The sequence below is a fragment of the Brienomyrus brachyistius genome, chromosome 7 (assembly GCF_023856365.1).
Source record: "Brienomyrus brachyistius isolate T26 chromosome 7, BBRACH_0.4, whole genome shotgun sequence".
Classification (NCBI taxonomy): Eukaryota; Metazoa; Chordata; class Actinopteri; order Osteoglossiformes; family Mormyridae; genus Brienomyrus; species Brienomyrus brachyistius.
The window spans coordinates 19,358,735-19,378,330 of record NC_064539.1 but is presented as its reverse complement, the minus strand read 5'-3'; the positions used below and the strand labels follow the sequence as shown (position 1 = coordinate 19,378,330).

Sequence of the window (19,596 nt, the reverse complement as noted above, 5' to 3'; positions counted from 1 at the left end):
ACCCCAGCCTTATGCCCTGTGCAGTCTGGGAAAGGCTCCAGAAGTTAGATGGGTAATTCACAAATATATGCAAATGACATACTTTTCTTTTTTGACACACATATTAAGTCATCATTTTATGTTAAGGCTCATTATTTAATGGTGGGAAATATGGAATGCAAAAGGTTTTTTTTCTCTGATTCCTTTTTGGGAGCTGCTTTCCAGAACATTCTAAGTTCCTGATGCAAAATTAGTAAGTTGTAATACGCAGGATCCTTAAACTGAAATGAATTTCAATGAAAAGAAGCGGTCAAGCAAAGTTTTGGGCAGAGAAAATATATCTTTCTTGATAACTGCAGCACTGTACGCACTGTGACATTTCTGAAACCTAGAACTCTTTCTTACTAGGGTGACAGCTAAGGGCAATATATATGTGTACAACTGGAAAAATTAATAAATGGTAGGGAGTCAGGTACAGTGTTTTATTTCTTAGAGTCCCACAATTAGAACTGTGCAGGGGGGGCGAAAGTCGATCAGATGTAAATGCAGTAACAAAGGGTGACCCAGAATCATAGCTTTCAAGCAGTACGTCATATACAGGATTCCACAAATCACGCTACAACTTGCGAGAGAGAAATGCGACTTCGCATCTGTGTCAGAGGCACAGGGATTTAAATGTCTAAACAGCAATCGGGACGCAGATTACCCAGGCAAGGTAATCGCAATATGGACGAGACTGCAGTAAGTGAAGGTGTGACAATATTGTTCTATCTTGACATCACACACATCACTCTTTCCCGGTATATATCTGACACAGCAAATACGTGCAAATCTGACATTCAGCAGAAGAATGCAGAAACAGCAGCTATATAGAAGTTAATGGTCCTGTTATCATTTTCTTGATTTCTGTTATATAAAGTAATTTATCACGTGTAAGGTATGCATCACTGACGATGCTCACATTCCATAATGTATAGTTTTATGTGAATACTAATTGCATATTCATTGCAGAGTCTTAAAGCACTTATGTAAGTCGCTCTGGCTAAGGGCGTCTGCCAACTGCTGTAAATGTAAATGTATATTCTAAGACAAAACCATCACTACTAATATGAAATATGTAAGCCGTATTTATCAATCAAAAACGTATACAATTCTACTTGTAAAACTACTGTAAAATAACACTGTCCCTCCCAATGGCTCCCAAGACTTTTGGACAGTACAACACAGGAAATAAGTAGCCAGCTGATTGAATGCGAGACTCCAGGGAGAAACAAAGGACAGGAACCAGGAAACGGTGACTTGGAAATGGGGCTGAAGTACAAAAACAAGAAAACACATAAGAAGCCTCCTGACAAGCGCTAAAGAACAGCTGTGAACTTCTGGGAAACAGGACATAGAGTCAGAGACAAAACACAGGTTAAAAACAGCCCCGCAAATGCACATGTAAAACTCATAACCAATCCTAGCTCTAAATCTTCATGCCCCTCGATCCAGATTAGATTACAAGGAGCCATACAGGGTCAGCAGCATAGGGTGTAACAGCTGGCAAATTGCATATAATTGGGAAAAAAAACGTTTGGCTTGTATTAATAATCATGTGATAAAGAAATGAAATTTACCACTATTAAAAATCATTTGGAATAATGCGTCTACTCAAGGATGTTGTTGCCATGTATACTTGAACTGGGAACAAAAACAAAATTGTTAAAAAATAAATACCATCAATAACTTAAAACATTCACAGACAATGGAAAAGTATAGGTTAGAACAAATTATAACTAAGTAAATATAATTAATATAGTTTATATCTAATTAAAACTGTTAATATTGAATATGATATTTAGAATATTTTATAAAATATATCTTTTCATTTTGGTCATAGGAAAAGTCTAGTTACACATGAAGAATAGCAGAACGTTATTTAAATTAAGATACAGCACATGTAAAAATAAGTAGCACGATACACAAATACATGCCGTACCACAATAAAAAATAAAAAATAAAAAACACAAGTAAGTGCAAGGAAAATCCATACTAAAATAATGCAATACATTCATCATTCAGAAAAAAAACATTTTAGTTTATTTTTACAAATATATTTTTCTTGAATATATAAACATCTCTGTCCTCTATATACACACACCCAGGTACAGGATAACATTTAACATTGGTGGACAAGGTCACATTAACGAATTATAGCACAACCCACTTATATAGGTTGTCTTCCTTCAGGAGTTCATGAAAGGAGAGTGCTAGTTACTCCCTGTCAGGGGACCGGCCACCCTCTGCATTACCACCAATGGGAGAGTTAGATTCATAAGGGGGTCCTTCACTGGATCCAGACAGTATTCGATCTTTCTGGCCTGTGTGGGTCAGCTGTCAGCTCCCCAAATGTGGAAAAGAACTGTTCCATCTCCTTCTGCAGCATCTCATTCCTCTTCTCAGCATCCTCCTTTGCCCTCTCAGCGTTGCGCAGCTTAATCTCCACCATGGTGTACTTCTTTCGCTCCTGGTCCAGCTCCTCGTGGAGGTTCACCATCTCAGCCTCCAGCTGCAGATTATGCTGCTCCAGGCTGGTGAAGGAGAAGGAGAAGGAAATGTCTCCGGATACTGGAGCAACCTTCCACAACTGGCAGCAGATGCAGACATTCTGTTCTGCATCATTATCTACTCATATGTACTGGTGCTTCAAAGAAGGTCCCTAAGTGTGAGTCATTACGATGCTTGACATGGGAAATTGCAAATAAATTAACATATTGATGATAATTTCCCATATGATAAAATAATTACATTTCTAAGAATTTTTGAAAGCAATGCACAATGTACTTTCTGGTGTCATGTCTGGAAAAAAATAATGCAGTAATGGTCTTAAAAATTCAATTTACTTTTCAGTCTAGCATCACCAACAAGTCGATGAAGCCTCGAAACTAAATTGTGGTAATTAGTAAACTTACACTTAATCGAGCACGTGCACAAGCAGTGTAAATGTTAGCACTTAATTATCATATTACACAACATGGCATAAAAAAGCATGTTTTAGATGAAATTTAAAACCCAGCTCCGAGAATTTTACAGCTGATTTGAATCAATGACCACGCTGCAAAGGTGATTTGGTATTTGAACTGAACTACAACTTAACATTACATCTAACTTATACAGACATCAGCTAGAGATAAAGGAGAGATATCCATGTTTAAGGAGGAACACCACTATCTCCGTAACCCTATTACATTGGCACTCAAAACACAAACACATTTTTAGTGTATTTAATTTGGAATCCAATAAATGAAAGATGAAAAGTCATGAAAGCCAGTAAAAGTATGTTTGTTAACCGTGATTTACCTCTTGATCTTGGCCTCATACTCAGTTTTCTGCTTCAGCATCTCCATCTTGAGGCTGCCCACCAAGCTATGCAGAGCAGCATGACTTCCTGGGCCGTTATTCACCGCACATGTCTCGCTGTTGTCACTGCTGCTGGTGACGAGGCTGCTGCGTCCGCCCGCATTCCGCCGGCTGGCTTTGCTCTCGAATTCCCCAAGCTGGCCGAGTTCGTCATGCGAGGGGTCGTACAGCCCCGGTTCGTCGTACGGAGTCACGAAGAAGTCCTGCTCTGGGCAAGTGGTGCTGGATGACCAGCAGGAGTTGGAGTTGTCCGGCAGGGATATCTCGCAGGACGAGGTGGACCAGGTGGCGCTGTCCACACTCTGCTTGTCCTCACAGCTGTTATTCGATGAGTTCTGCTGCTGGACATTGTCATATGTGGACAGGCGGTGCTGCTGGGCAGTCTTCTCGCTCAGGCAGTCTTTGGTTTTGCTGTCGCGCATGGTGACGTAGCCATTAGCCACCAAAAATCCGCCGCGTCCATTCAGGGTCCCGTTAACGGTGTCGGCGCTAGAAACGCCAAGCCGTATACTGCCATTGGAAACACCGCTGGTGCCCATCTTAGTACCACAGCCTTTTAGCGAGCTGCTGCGGCGGGGGGGAATGCCGCCACCTGCCAGCGTCTCACTCTTCTCCCGGTGGCCGTCAGCGGTATTGCTGCTGAATGAGCCATTGGTCACTATGCCGCTGCCCTTACTGAATGCCGGGTTCTTCTTCACCGCGAAAGGCGGGCTGCGAGACACCTCTAATTTTCCAGTCAGGCATTGAATCGGACTGCCCGATTGGGGTCCTCCCAGGGGCGGTGGAGAGCCATTCTCTGCTGTGGTCTTCTGTTGCGACTCAGGCGTCTCCCACGAGCACTGCCGTACCGCTGCTGTGTTGTTGTTATTCTCCTCGTTCTGCAGATGACCTGCCGCTTGCATCTTCTCAGACTCCTGATTGTTGTTGCTGCACACCTCCAGGTCAGTCTGGTGCTCTTCCTCTTTTGGGAACAGCACGTCGTGTCTCCCAATCAGAACCGACATCAGCTGCTGGACCAGTACCGTACCTGTAGAAGCCCCATGAATGTTAACACACAGGTAAACCACCCTGAGGAAAATAAAGCAAACTTTTTTTTTTCCCACTGAGGTGAGTTTAAATGCATAGGACATTCGCGAATCTGTAAACTTACCTTCCATAATCGTTAGGGGGTCCTCCATCTTTGGCCGTAGGATGTTCGGACCAAAAACGGTAGCCAGGTTTTGAACGCTCATTTTATTCACATCTGAATAGGACTGTACTTCATCAAGAAACCTTGAGAATTAAGTTATAAGAATATAATCGTAATTAAAGAGTTTATCTGGGGAACTAAGTACATCAAGTAAAGTATATAAATTTACAGCAAAGGAGATTCAGTCAAAAATGTTGAAGAGCGAGATCCATACCTGCATATGTACTTCAGTAAGTTGTAGTTTACTTGAGGTAGGATTTCCACCTGATTTCTTAGCTCTTTCATGCCCTTTAAGTGAATAAAACAAAGCATTACAGTCTGTTAATGTATCATCATCTTGCTCTTACATGGTATTAATTATTGTATTTTATACTTTCTATTACTTTACTAATACTTTGTGTTACTTTACTAATACTTTGTCCATAAACACCTCTATAGGCTTAATTACTTTTAGTGTTACTCATAAAATTCAGGCCTCTGAACAATTATCGGGTCCTGTTCAGGCTGAGCTGTATTGCCAATGGCTCAGTGGATTCTGTGTGACGGAATTCTCCCCATGTTTGTAGGGGGGGTTTGGACAAGTTGGCAAGTCCAAAGGTTCACTGGTTCACTACATGTTGACCCTATACATGGCATAGTACTTAACTTATTTTAAATATCTGTAAAACTAGATTACTGTGTAAGTTGCCCTTGGTGTCTGTGTGTCTTCTATGATGGATTGGAATCCTGGGTGGCGTAGGTCTGTATGTTCTCCAAGAACCCCATGACCCTGCATTTGAGGTTACGGGTAACGGATGTAATGTATTCAGAACCTGCACAGTTTAACTGGCAAAGGAATTACTTTATTGAACGAAAGACCCCAAGCTCAGGGACCCAGTCAATCTCTTAGAGGGGATGACATCATGATTGTCGCAGAATTACTTTTTCACAATGTGCGCTGCAATCAGCAGTCAATCACGCCACAAGAACACACAAGAAACATACAAGAAGACGTTGTAGAAGAGCCTCCTTAGCAAAAGTCAGTATCAGGGGGTCAAGCAACATGAAGAATCAGAACAATGATGAATATACAGCATGATGCTGAAATCATAACTAATCCACTCAGAATCACACCCTATGGCCAATTTTGAGATTTTGCACGACTGCGGCAGGAAACCTGGAGCACGTGGAGAACAGGAAGCCCTGTCAGGTAAAGATACAGCTAAAGCTGTATCAAAACTGCAAAGAATTGTGTAGGTTGTTAGAAAGATTTCTAAGAAACATCAATGACCTTGTAAAAAGATGACAGATAGATAGATAGATAGATAGATAGACAGATAGATAGACAGACAGACAGAGACAGATGAAAGAAACTTGAATAGTACACATTTGAGCAACACTTACAGATTCTTCCTCCCTTCCGAGTAGCGGAGCGCAGGCAAGAAACTCCTCATACTTGGCAAAGGGGACAACTGGCTCTGGAAGCTCCCTCAGGTAAAGCTTGAGAAGGGAGGCCACTGTGTGCACATCTGTGTTACTGCTGGTCACAGGAGGAGAGAAATCGCAACATCGTACAGATCCTTTGACGCAAATTGAACAGTCATTACATTGGCCAAATTAGCTTACCCTTACCCACAATTCACAGCTAACAGTCACCAAGGTTTCCTTACCACTCGTTTTACTCGTAAGGGTTTTGTTATTAGTTATATTCACTAAGAGATGGCTGCCAGTAACCAAATAATTAAGTGAATGAATGAAGTGCAAACTCATAACTATTAAGTGCATAATCCTTAAGATCTTTAATCTTTAAGTCATCTGTAAGTGAGAAATTGTTGATTGCTATCAGTATCTTATTTTTGGCAGCAGATGAACCACATTAAAAGTCAATAACCACGGAGGCCAAAATCAACCTGCCTAAATTTGCACACCTAGCAAAAATATCAAATGCTACGCTGCGGGGTTCATTGATAACGATTTCCACAAAACTACCATTACATTTAAGACATACAAAAAAAATAAACTAGATATTTTTGGCAAGTGCATTCAAAACCGACTTTGTTGTTTTTACTATGCAATAAAACTTTTAACTTTTAGTAGCTCTCTGTTACTGGAAATCAAGGGTCAGTCAGAATGACTCAATGCATTTGCATAGTTAGTCCACTGTTTCCTTATCCCAAAACTGTCGTCAATATATGTGTGCTTCCTGCATGACTAACAACATGCAAACTGCAGGAAGTTTGAGTTTTTCATGAGTCCGCAGGTGGCCGCAAGCTTGGCGTATCCATTAGCTATTTTCAGTCGAAGCTCGGCTCTGCTCAGCATTAAGACCAGGAATATACAAGCAAAAACCGAAACGTTAGGCACGTAATCCAACACCAGTTTTCAAGCTAAAAGACTTAATACCCAAGCACTTTGTTCTCTGTTAAGTTCACTACATAAATTAATCATTTCATGAATCAGTTCATAAAAATTAAAAGAACTAATAACCTGACATAACGAATTTAGTTAGACATGAAAGGGTTATGGATCTCAATACATTTCTTGAATAAAAATTCAAAGGTCAGTGCCTACATATTTAAGTTAAGAACATTAGTGCTCTGAGAGTGGTTTGGTGGTGCAGTGGTTAGCACTGTTACCTCACACCTCCGGGACCTTGGGTCAAGTCTCTACTAGGGTCCCATGTGTGTGAAGTTTACATGTTCTCGCTGTTCTGGGGTGGGGTTTCCTCTGGGTACTCCAGTCTCCCCCCACAGTCCAAAAACATACTGAGGTTAACTGTTACCCAATCGCCCAGAGGTGTGAGTGTGCCCAGTAATGGGTTGGCACCCCATCCTGTGTTGTTTCAGAGCAGGGTCAGAGTTAAGGGACTTACTGAAGGACCCACTGGTAGCATCACTCTGCAGAACCTGGGACCTGATCACATGCACAGCAAGCCACTCACCATCCCAAAAAACTTGTGTCATTGTTTCTCTAAAGCAGTAAAAGTGCCATTTAATATTTAGCTTTTGTGATTGTAATGAGGTCCTTACAGAGCACTGTGAACAACCAGTTATTTAGGCATTTTGCTGTCATACCTGTCGAAGGAGGGCTTCTCGCCGCAATCGAAAGCGTCCTGCAGATCTTTGACCAGGTTGGCCTGGCCAGGAAGCCGGAAGAGCCCCTCCTCCTGCAGACCCCTCTGGCGAATGAAGTCCACGCACTTCTCCACCAGCATGGGGGCCAGTTTGTCCTCGACGCGCTGCTCATAGCGCATTGTTTCCTCTAACTTCTGTCCAAAGATCCCTGAGACAAGCGGCGATACATTCATCCCACGGTTCTTGCTTTGGGACATTTAAATGCTTTTAGTACGTGTGAACATTTAACTGAAAACAAGTAATTCAGTAATACAATGTTTGCGAAATAAGATATTGAAACACTGGATCAGCAGGTAGATACATCCATCCATCCATCCATTTTCCAAACCGCTTTTTCCTACTGGGTCACAGGGGATCCAGAGCCTATCCCGGAAGCAATGGGCACGAGGCAGGGAACAACCCAGGATGGGGGGCCAGCCCATCGCAGGGCACACTCATACACCATTCACTCACACATGCACACCTATGGGCAATTTAGCAACTCCAATTAGCCTCAGCATGTTTTTGGACTGTGGGGGGAAACCGGAGTACCTGGAGGAAACCCCACGATGACATGGGGAGAACATGCAAATTCCACACACGTGTGACCCAGGCAGGGACTCAAACCCGGGTCCCAGAGGTGTGAGGCAACAGTGCTAATCACTGCACCACCATACCGCCGATACAAAACCCAGCAATTCAATTTTATAAACTGCAGCATTTTGATATTAGAAACATTTTACATTATTTGCATGTGTTTGGGGATTGGATTTGGAAATGGATATACATAAGGATATTTCACGTAAAATGATCCTTAGAAACAAAGTGAATTCAAATGTAGAGTATCCTACTCTCATATAAAAAAGATATAATAGAGAAGACAGAATAGTGCAGAACTATATTGCTGAACTGAATGGTATAGATGTATGTTCCCTTCCTGTGAACAAATTTGAGACAAATCCATCTCCAAATCCATCTCCAGTAGCTCAGTTTTAACATTTTTCCTCACTATGTGTTCACAGGGTTGAATAATACCAAGCAGAATGTATGCGGGGTCATTTAATAGCGAAGCCACATCTCTTGTTCACATCTTTAACAAAAGGCTTTGCCTTTTGAAAAGCAGTCAGCTGAAATAGACATCAGATTGCCCACACTGCAAACACTGGGGCCAGCTAATCTATTCCTGTCATGTCCACTGCAGTTGAAGCAGTGGAGGGACTGAAATGATCTCTCGTCTGGAATTTCGCACAGTGATGGTAATCAGTAATCCCTAAATATACGAAGAATCTATGAAGGAACGTCATTAGAAAGTGACAACTATGCTAATCTAAAGTACCTCTTAGTAGTATTCAATTCAATTGCGGTTTATGTGGCACCTTTTACAACACAGTCGCCCCAGGACACTTGAAAGGAAAGTGTGGCAATTCATTACTACCATCATTTATACAAAATGGGACACGAAACAGGGAAAAGGGGAAGAGAGAAAAAAATGAAGAGAACAGAAGAGTAAGAAAAGACAAGACGACATTTTAAAGAGAGAGAATACATCTCATACTATTAAAAAAACGATTCTGAGGTTATTTAACTTGCAAACACACCAAAAACTGCATATAATATGACACAAAGTAACTGACCTCCACCAAAGGGCGCCCATATGACTCTGCGGATGGTCTTCACCCAATCCTCCATGTCATTCTGGGTGCTAGCCATGAGGAGGTAGGTCTCATGATTGGCTGTCATCCGTTCTCGGTCTCCCCCTGCGCAGAAGACAGGACTACTGAGACGAGGCTTTGAAGAAGATTAACTGGCTGCGCATGCCTTCAAAAACACCAATGTTTGACACTTTCGTTTTCCGTTGGCCTATAAGAATGCATAAGAATGCTTTGATTTTGCATATCCCATCATGCTCTCCTACGAGATACACACATATAGTGAGAGGGATGCTTGGATTCAGCCATTCATATTAAGAAATTCTTGGGGTTAAGGGCCTTGCTCAAAGATCCAACAGGTACTGAAACATGTCTCACACCGATGATGCACTTAAGAAAAATACAAAGAATAAACAATCGTTAAAGTTTCGGTTAAATGGGTGGCAGTTTTCACAACGCATTTGCGCACGGCAAACATTTTCATGTAATCTACACCTCGCTGTCGGAAGTATTTTTGTAATCAGTGATTAAATGGCTGGACCAAAACTATAATTCACTCCAGGGTCTGTGCCAGTTGAGGCGCGGATAATGCTGAGATTCAAAAACGTTTTTTTTAAACGCCCAACCATTACGAATCGTTTCATGCCTGAAGGCATTCTGTTCTGTTCTGGCATGGAGCTTTAACAATTAACACAAATAAAACCTGAGTAAGCTGTAAATAATTTGCACTATACGTTGTGTGGTGATGTAAGCCTTTTACCAAGTAACCTCACTAGTGTCTATAGTAAACATGCATATATTACAAGTATACAAGATACTATTGTACACATGGACAGACTATTTTAATGTACAGTCTAGTTGTTTAGTAGTAGTACTACTTATGCCTAAATGGTGACTATTAAGTCTTTGTGCCTGTGATTGTGACGGTCAGCACATTCACGGGCTCCATGGACGCTGCATGTCGGCTGAGCCTGTGCTGTAACTACCCCCCCCCCCCCCCCCCCGTTACTCTCACCTGTATGTGTGCCTGTATCCCATGGAGAGCATGATGTGGCAGGTGAAAAGGGAGTTTCCCCCAAGCATTAATACAGTAACACTAATTGAATGAAGCTGATGGGTGTATTTCAAATTTGTTTTGTCTATCTCTTCCACATAATTAGGCACAGCACAATGCACACTGCATTCAGGTGGAAACTACTCATATTCATGATATATAACACAAACCTCCAGTTCACACTGTGAATATGATCTTAATTATGATCTTGGATTATGAATCCAAGTCCTTAGCTACAAAACAAAGACGGAGTTAGAGTCACATGCACCTGCTGTATATATATATATATATATATATACACAGAGAGAGCGAGAGAGAGAGAGAGGTTGTGATGAAATAGTGTGCAAGATAGTATAAAAGATAGTGTATATATAGGATAAAATACACATCTAAATAAAGTGAAAATATGCAGTAATTTCCATACATGCATCCATCTTACAAGTGCATATTCTAAGGAGGTTTGCCTGCTTAAATAAAGGGGTTATGTACAGTATATGGAACAATGCCTCTTAAAATGTGTATATGAACCACATAATGGTTCTGAGCAAAACCTGTGCCCTCTGGAGACACAAATAAGTTGATAAAAAAGTGAATATTAAAATAATCCATACACGTCTTTAATTTAGACAATAGCTGTTTTTCTTTTAAATATTTTACATTTCACTCTGTCACTGAACATTATAAGTTTGCTGTCAGCAAATGCTTATTAGAGTCTCTTTCATTAGCTTGGCTGTCTAGGGGGGGGGGGGGGGAGGGGGTGCCTGGCAACAGGGAAAAAGGTTCAGCAGTCTAGACAGTAATTTAACTGCATGCCCCCTGATCAGAGTCATTTCTGCGGCCCAAGAGAAGCACAGTGCTTATCATTTCCCACCAATGCTGAGTCAAGAGACGGGCTTTTAGTTAATAAAGAGAATCCTATTTATATAATTCAACAATATATTAAGCCTGAGGAGTACAGCCCCACATTAATCCAACAGCTACCCCTTTCCTTTAATCTCAAAATTGCCACTACACAATTCCCGATATTTATTATCACTCTGACATATTAAGTGAGATAATAAAATAATAATAATAATAATAATAATAATAATAATAATAATAATAATAATAATAATAATGGACGAAGGTGCATGGGCATCGTTACATTTCTGAACATCCGCGGGACGTTCTGCCATGGCTTGCGCTGAAATACATCCCACACCGTCCGAGGGCTCACACCTGTTTGTCTGCACATCCGGTCAATTCTGACCACTGCTAAAATGTCCAGGTCTGATATTTTTCTCATTAGTGTTTTGTCACCGTTACAAAGACATCCTTAATTCTATTTTGATCGAGGCGCTTATCCAGAAACAAACCCATAAACAATCTTTAAAACGTCCAGAACCACTTCAAATTATTCTACTGTAATTTCTTAAACGCCGGACGGATATCAGTTCTGTTTAGGATTATTTTGAATAAACAGTAGAATTTCCACTGTTACAGATAAGCCTCGCTTCAATTATAATTGTATCGTATAGCAAGACACAATGAAAACATTTTGATAACAATAATTAGGAAAAAGCTTCAATGCGTATATATGCGGTGACCATTGAAATGCTATCGTAATTTATGGCACTTGGCTTATTTCTGCAGGTACCGTTGCAATACTGCCGCAGAGCGCTAAAAGTATGGGATATAACGTGAAAACGGACATTGCATGTAATATATTTTCATGGTATAACTCATCGGAAATGTTGTTTAAAATGCTATATTTCTACTGCCCTGATACGGTTTTAAATGAATATTACTAAACTGTACCATATTATTCACTTTGTGTGTATAACTATGTGCTATACAATTAGGTCATTTAAATGCCTGTGACGGTGTATCTCAAGCATAAACATCAATATACATAGTAAGTAGGCCTACAGCATGCAAGTTCTCAAAAAAGGAGTTAAAACACATTATTTCTTTTTATATTTTATTCTAATGCGAACTCACTGTATTAACATTTAACACTAATAGCATGTTTTTATGTTTCAGCTTCTTTTTTTCCACCCTTACAAAATTAGACAAAACTGTATAAGTGCAAATACGAAACACCACAATATTTCTTTAGGTTTGACCTCAAATACGACGCCTCCATTAAAATGGCTTAGTGAGAATCACTTGGACCAAAAACGTCATTATTCGTTTTTATGTACAGTAAACCTTTGCAGACCACCCTTTTCTCCAAGCAAAAAGATAAGGAAAAGTAAACGCAGGCAAGAGCGAAGTGCGAGTCATGCACCTACTGACCCCTTATTGAAGCAGTAAATACGTGAGATGTGCCGGCAAAGTAAATCCTCAATAGCGCATCAAATCCCCACTTACCACGCAAAGACTCACACGCCACAAACAACGCGCTTTATCCGCTGCTTTAGTTATTCACAGCCCAGTGTTAGACAATAGTATTAATGCTGTAGCCCCTCCCATTTCGAGAGAGAGCGAGAGAGAGATTTGCTAGCTACGTGCAACATTTGCTGTCAAGCTTAATTTTATGGTCAGGCACTAAACTCGAGAAATACAGATCTGAATATGTGTCAAATTCATCATACCTGTAAGTAAGCTGCCTCAATTCAGCAGTTTATTTTTATTATTTGAACTTTTTTTCACTACCAACAACGACACGTCTTTAACATTCCTGACCCAAAATGCTCTCACAAGTCCACTTGTAACGGTAAAAATTCTATTTAACACCTAAAACCTTTAACTGATTTATTAAAATGTGAAAACAGGGAGAGGTGGTGTCTCAGTGGGTAATGGTGAGTGGCTGCAGGTTTTATTGGACAGTCTTTGCATTACTCATTCTGTATCTCTCCAGTTACCTCCCAGTTGAAGCTATTGTTTTTGAAAATGCAACCTCCACACACACAACGAGATATGGGTGGGACTCAAGCACACAACACCAGAGGTGTTAGGCTACAGTGCAACAAACAAAGGCTTTATTTCATATGTCCTTCTGTAGATACGTATGTGTGAGCACGACTGAGATAACTGCACTAGCCTTACTTAAAACAGAGCAAGGAGTATCAAAACACTATGCCCAACAACGCGATTTGCAGAAGAGAGAAGCTTTCGTCATTGAAATAGATTTTCCTTCCTCTGTGTCAAGGGCGCTCTAGTACATTCCAGAGATGAGTCAAGGCAACCTGGACATGCAGTTGATAGCTATTTCTGGCGGCAGTAGCAGATCACTACGATAGGGCTGACTGTGATCATCCTACTGTAAAAATTACTTTGGGCTGGGCCATAAGGAAAAGATTTTAGCTGGGGGGGGCATTTTAGAGCAGGCCACCTTTCCACAGAATGCCCCCCCCAGTCTAACTCTAGCTGGGAAAATTCTCACATGCACCAAACTTGCACCAGATACTCATATTTGTCCCTTATTTGTGCTGTATAAATTACTTTGGGTAGGGCCATAAGGAAAAGATTCTAGCTGGGGGGGCATCTTAGATCAGGCCACCTTGCCACAGAATGCCCCCCCCCCCCCCCACCCCCCCCCCCGTCTACGTCTTTCTGGGAAAATGCTACACGCACAAAACTTGCACCAGTTACTCATATTTACCCCTTATTTATACTGTATAAATTACTTTGGGCTGGGCCATAAGGAAAAGATTCTAGCTTGGGGGGCATCTTAGCACAGGCCACCTTGCCACAGAATGCCCCCCCCCCCGTCTAACTCTGGCTGGGAAAATCTCACATGCACCAAACTTGCACCAGATACTCATATTTACCCCTTATTTGTGCTGTACTGTACAAAGAAATGTCAGCCAGCAAATATACACATCTGATGCCAGAGTAGTGTCTGTATCAAATCTATATATTTAGTAACTGCATCCCATAAGATGCATGCCTGAGAGATTTTGTGAAGACCTCTGATAATTGTTGCAACCAGGCAAGATTCGACAGGAAAGTTTGAAACAGACACCTGGATTTTATGTTTCCATTTTAAATAAGGAAAGCATATAGGCGGGATGGTAGTCGAACTATATTCTTACTCCACTTTTGAAAATTTCAACCAAGTTTGATAAAAATATATGTGTCTATACCAATTAAATTAATCTTCCGTATTACTTCTCCTATACAGGTCATCTGGGGCCTTGAACCTATCTTGGAAACAATGGGCATAAGGCAAGTAGTAGGCCAGCATGGGGTATCGACCCATCACAGAGCATGCACCATTCACACCAATGGACAATTTGGCAAGCATGCTTTTGGACTTGGGGGCAAAGAACCCAGAGGAGAGCCTATGACAGCACAGGGAGAACATGGGAGCCCCCCCCACAGACCCGTGGAATCAAACCCTGATCTCTAGGCATGTGAGGTTTAAACACTGCGCCCCCATGCCACCCCTTAAAAACTGCTTTTCCAATCAAATTTCTTTTGATGTGCAGTTTGCAGAGGGAACCACAACAGCATTGGCTCAATGGGCAATACACACTGTAATTAACCTATAGGATTTAATCATGTTATCACTTAATCAACTGTCAATATTCCTAATACACTGTTTATATATACAGTGATTAACAGCCTAGTTACACTACTGCCAGATCCCAAGAATTCCACCCACTGCACTTGAAAAACACTTAAATTCATAACTTCTACCATTCAAGGTTACTGTGTATGTAGCACATTTGCATATTATTGGAATAATATTGTATTATTTCACATAAAAAACAGGCAGAAACATCATAGGAAGCATTCTAGATGCTAGAGCATGGAAGTTCTCTAACCTTTTTCTCATCTGTAATAGAAGCTTGTGCATTGATATCTTGCAAAAAACCAGCTGCACAGGGCAGAAGTGGAAAAAAAACTATTTTTGTCAAACTGATTAAGTTTGTATATGTGACTGAATAGCTTAAATGCAAACTTTAATCACTATTCCTGCCAAGTACGGAGGAAACAGGCTCCGCCGCAGGAAAGCCGAGCTTTCAGCAGCTGTTCGGTATTGTCCATTTTGGATTCAAAACAAATATCCTGCTTCCTCACAAACCTGGAATAGAGAGGAGATTTTTCTAAGCCCACATCTGTCATAATCCTTACTGTAAGTACAGAAAAGCACCACAAACAAAGGGGTCTCATACATTTTGTTTCTTACAGACATTCCAGTTGTTAGAATTCACCAGCGAGACTGGAATACAATATTTATTACTTACTGTGCATATAAATATGGAAAACCAATGGCAAGCTATATACTTTGCATCGGAGTAGCTAATTAACGCTAACGGTACTTACACGTAAGTGTATTCTGTTCTTCTCATGTAAGGACATGCTTGCATTTCATATTGTGCCTGAATAGTTTTGGAAACACAGTAAAGTACAGGCTCATAAATACCTGCCTGAAGCACTAGAAAACCAGTGTAAGGGTAATAACAATATGCATTTTATAAATTTTATTTGACATCCTTTATGGTTTGTAATTGTACAGTGTAGTTGTACAGTGTAAATGTAGTTTTTTTGTTTTTCATACTTTTTGAAAAAGGGTATTTAACAGTATTATTTAAGCATTCTTTAACATTTTTCTATTTGTCTTTCATCCAACCAGTTATCTAGTACAAGATCAGAGTGAGACTGCACCTATCCCCGGCAGCCCTGGAGGTACCCTGGGTAGGACCCTAATTACATGACACAAACATACAATGTTTGAGATACTCACTGCTCTGACTCACGGGGACCCAAAGTTTTTACCTCATGACTCCCAGAATCAGGCGACACGTGGCACACTGGTTAGAAGTTAACACTTCTGGGACCAAGATGTGTGGAGTATACATGTTCTCCCCATGGTGCTGTGGGGTTTGCTCCATGTACCCTGGTCACCAGAGATGATGAGGTGAATTGGAGTTACCAAATTACCCGTAGGCGTGCATGTGTGAGTGACTAGTGTGTGCGTGTGCCTTGAGATGCGTTGGTGCCCCATCCTAGGTTGTTCCCTGCTTTATGCCCATAGGCTCTGGACCCCCCACAACCCTGAATCGGACAGGCAGTTACAGACACTGGATGATTGGACCCCCAGAATAACAGTACCACAGAAACCCCTATTCAGTGGATCTTGCCGATTGGGGGGTTAATTTGAATATAAAAATCCAGACGTTAATTTGAACAGAGAAGTTGTATATATAATATAAAAACTGAATATTTTTTTCACATTTTTCATTTTGGCGACCCGTAGCCTAACTGTAGGCTTGAGACTGCAGGAGGATTTGAACTAACCCTGGAGGTGTGATGTGATGTGATGTGATGTGATGTGACTGCACACCCCCTGAATACTTATGAATACAGGTAAATTCTACTTTGAGTGCAACATAATATATTGCAAATGCGACAGAAATTGCCTACAACATAAATGTGCTCTTTTGTCGAGTTTGGCACGTTGCCCTGAAAATTAACCCTTAAATATCATGCATGGAAAAGAGTGATTAATCATTTACCTTTCCATCCATCCATCCATCCATCCATCCATCCATCCATCCATCCAGCCAGCGGCATAGGTAGAAATCTGGAGCCCCCTGCAAAACATTACCATGGCCCCCTTTTGAAGATTTTGCTGGGTGGGGGTCCCTAGAGAGATTTTGCAGACATGGGGCTCCCTCAATAGGGGCCCCTGTTCTGAGACCCTGATACCTGCCAGGGTATCTATGCCCTTCTGAGAGAGTGTCCCTCTCTTCTTGCACAGGAAATCCCTATCTAACACTTGTGCCCTGTAGTGCATGGGCTTGGCGACAGGCTCAATGGCTCCCTCTACTGGAGTCAAGGGTATGGAAAATGGATGGAGGGAAAAAGGAAAGAACAGCAGGAAAGGTTACCTACAGAACTAGTTTACTATTCAAATAAACTTCACACCTCTGGCTGATTTGTTTTTCGCAACTAACAGTGTAGAGGGACAACTGTGAGTATTATGTAAAAGCATAAAATGTTGAGCTATAGTAAGGCTCTGTATTGTAACTGCTACAATTTTGCTAGCTGAGGTAGGAGGACCCACACAGCTCATTAGACTAAACAATATTCTTCATAAAAAAATCAGCAAGCAATAATAGACTTTTACGAATCTTTTTCGTACTTAAAACATAATTTTGCGTGTTCATATCCTCTCACCTTTCAGAGACAGGTAATTTAATAATAGATTCAACCTAATGCTTATAGCCTCAGACGATTCTCCAGCGACGCAGTGTTCGGTAACGCCACAATTATTTTGACATTCTCTCACCGTCGCTTTGGCAGCAGGAACAGCTTGATTTCAGTTATTTCCAGTCCGTACATCTTGTTTTGTGCAGGAAACGCTGCACTACACCTTGCCTCCAACAATCTCAGCCCCATTGTCTTGTCAGGCTAAGCCACTGCTACTTTGAGGCTAATCAGTTTTGCCAGTCAAGCGGACTGTGTGGAATGTAGTACAAGGGCCCAGAATGTGCTGACTTTGGGACGCCGCTCCCAATGATGTCAGCCCCGCTTTTCGCTCTTCACACATTGTGCCAGTGTTTCCACACCATCCTGCATGTACAACCACCCAAGAATTACACATAATTACACGTTAAATTGTACTTGTACATGTTAATGCTATTTTATTATTTGGTTGAAGTCAGTATTTACTGATTTTCAGTATTTTTGGTTATATGCGTAAAAGAACCTGCATATACTAAGATGTGCACTTTTCCACGTTTTCATTTTCCAATATGAAACCTCTAAAATATTTGCATGAAGGACTATATATATGTATATACACTGTATATATAAACCAACTATATATATATATATAATGTATACATACTGTATGTAGTTGGTTTGTTTTACAGCTTTGACCTGGGTTCGAGACCCTGCCTGGGTTACATGTGTGCGAAGTTTGCATGTTCTCCCCATGTTGTCATGGGGTTTCCATAGGTGCAATTTAGGTCCATAGAGTGTGCCCTGTGATGGGCTGACCCCCCGTCCTGGCTTGTTCCCTGCCTGGTGCCCATAGATTCTGGGATAGGCTCCGGACCCCCAGCGACCCAGTACGATAAGCGGGTTGGAAAATTGATGGATAGTCTACCTTGGCTGTGTACGTATCTGATAGAAGAGATATGCATTATAGAAATCAGAACAGTACGTAAACACAAGCTTGACTTGTCAGAATTAAATGGACTAAATATACTGACATTCTAAATACAATTTATATAAGTTTTGAGATTTTCCATATGTTTTGACGATGGAAATCATTGACATTATTTAACTTTGTGAACGTAAATGTATTGCAACTACTTTCAACAAAATAATCAATAATCTTAATCAGGACACATTACTGATTACTTTTCATATTAGTTTTGCAATATTAAAAGAGACCGAGAAGTAAATTTACAACTAACCAATTACTTGAAATTTCAAAGAGCTGTTTGTTTTTTATGATTTTAGCATGTGGTAAGCGATGATTTCTCAACTTCAATAAATACAGTCCAGCTCTGAAATTAGTTATGCTGCATACTATTCATTTTGACATTTATTTATTATTGATTTACCCCTTTCCACAAAAAGGTCAAAAGTGAATTTACATGAATTTATTACATAGGCAGCATTTATTGATGCACAAATGCAAAAAAAGACAGGAAAGGTCATTGGACAAGGAGGGTGATTACATGACACAAACATGCTGGTTTTATTCATCTGATCTGGTCTGAGAGCCTAGTTTTCAGGAGAACATCAGGGAACTGCTCCTCTGAAACATTAACTATCTCTTCTGTTGGAGGACTTGGAGAATTTTAATTATGCATACTAAGTTCTGCGGCCTCACTATAATTCCAAATGTAACAAAAATGCTTCCTCGGACTATTTATAGTTGCAGAATAATATCACCAAGTGATCCGAAGGAACAGCGAATTAGGGGGTCAATCAGATGTTTTAATTCTCTCAGATTGTAGAGTTGCAATGGCATAGACTTCTACTTAAATCTTCAATTAAATAAGACCTAAAATGAGTGCTGAGATATGGAACTTTAATGTAACGTTTGCACATTTAGCAACATACATTGCATGCATGCATGTGTGTTTGTTGGGGGGTGGTCAAGTCCCTACATTATCATAAAAACCTGCTATTTTGACGTCACAGGGACCAACTTTTCAGTTCCCACAAGGGAAATTCAGTTCCATAAAAATCTGTGACTGCAGTCAAAAAACTAAAAATGGCAAAAGTCTTGTGGTTTGTTTGGTTGTTTATGGTTAAGGTTAGAGCTGGGGGGGGGGG

At 40.8% G+C, this 19,596-nt stretch overlaps 1 protein-coding gene across 9 annotated transcripts in view; it reads right to left on the bottom strand.

Annotated features, from left to right (window-relative positions):
* Nucleotides 1-114: 114 nt before the first annotated feature.
* arhgap24 (Rho GTPase activating protein 24) overlaps nucleotides 115-19,596 on the bottom strand; it is a 41,531-nt gene continuing 22,049 nt past the window's right edge. For 6 of the 9 annotated variants that reach the window (XM_049020592.1, XM_049020593.1, XM_049020594.1 and 3 more), the window contains exons 4-10: nucleotides 9,297-9,419; nucleotides 7,624-7,831; nucleotides 5,954-6,089; nucleotides 4,785-4,858; nucleotides 4,532-4,653; nucleotides 3,322-4,408; nucleotides 115-2,552 (exon numbers count right to left, since the gene is read on the bottom strand). In XM_049020592.1, coding sequence (XP_048876549.1) covers nucleotides 2,309-2,552; nucleotides 3,322-4,408; nucleotides 4,532-4,653; nucleotides 4,785-4,858; nucleotides 5,954-6,089; nucleotides 7,624-7,831; nucleotides 9,297-9,419 — 1,994 coding nt within the window. In that variant the 3' untranslated portion in view covers nucleotides 115-2,308. Of the gene's footprint in view, nucleotides 2,553-3,321; nucleotides 4,409-4,531; nucleotides 4,654-4,784; nucleotides 4,859-5,953; nucleotides 6,090-7,623; nucleotides 7,832-9,296; nucleotides 9,420-12,642; nucleotides 12,910-19,596 lie in introns of those variants that run through there. The other 3 variants (XM_049020600.1, XM_049020601.1, XM_049020598.1) reach the window with 3 other exon arrangements.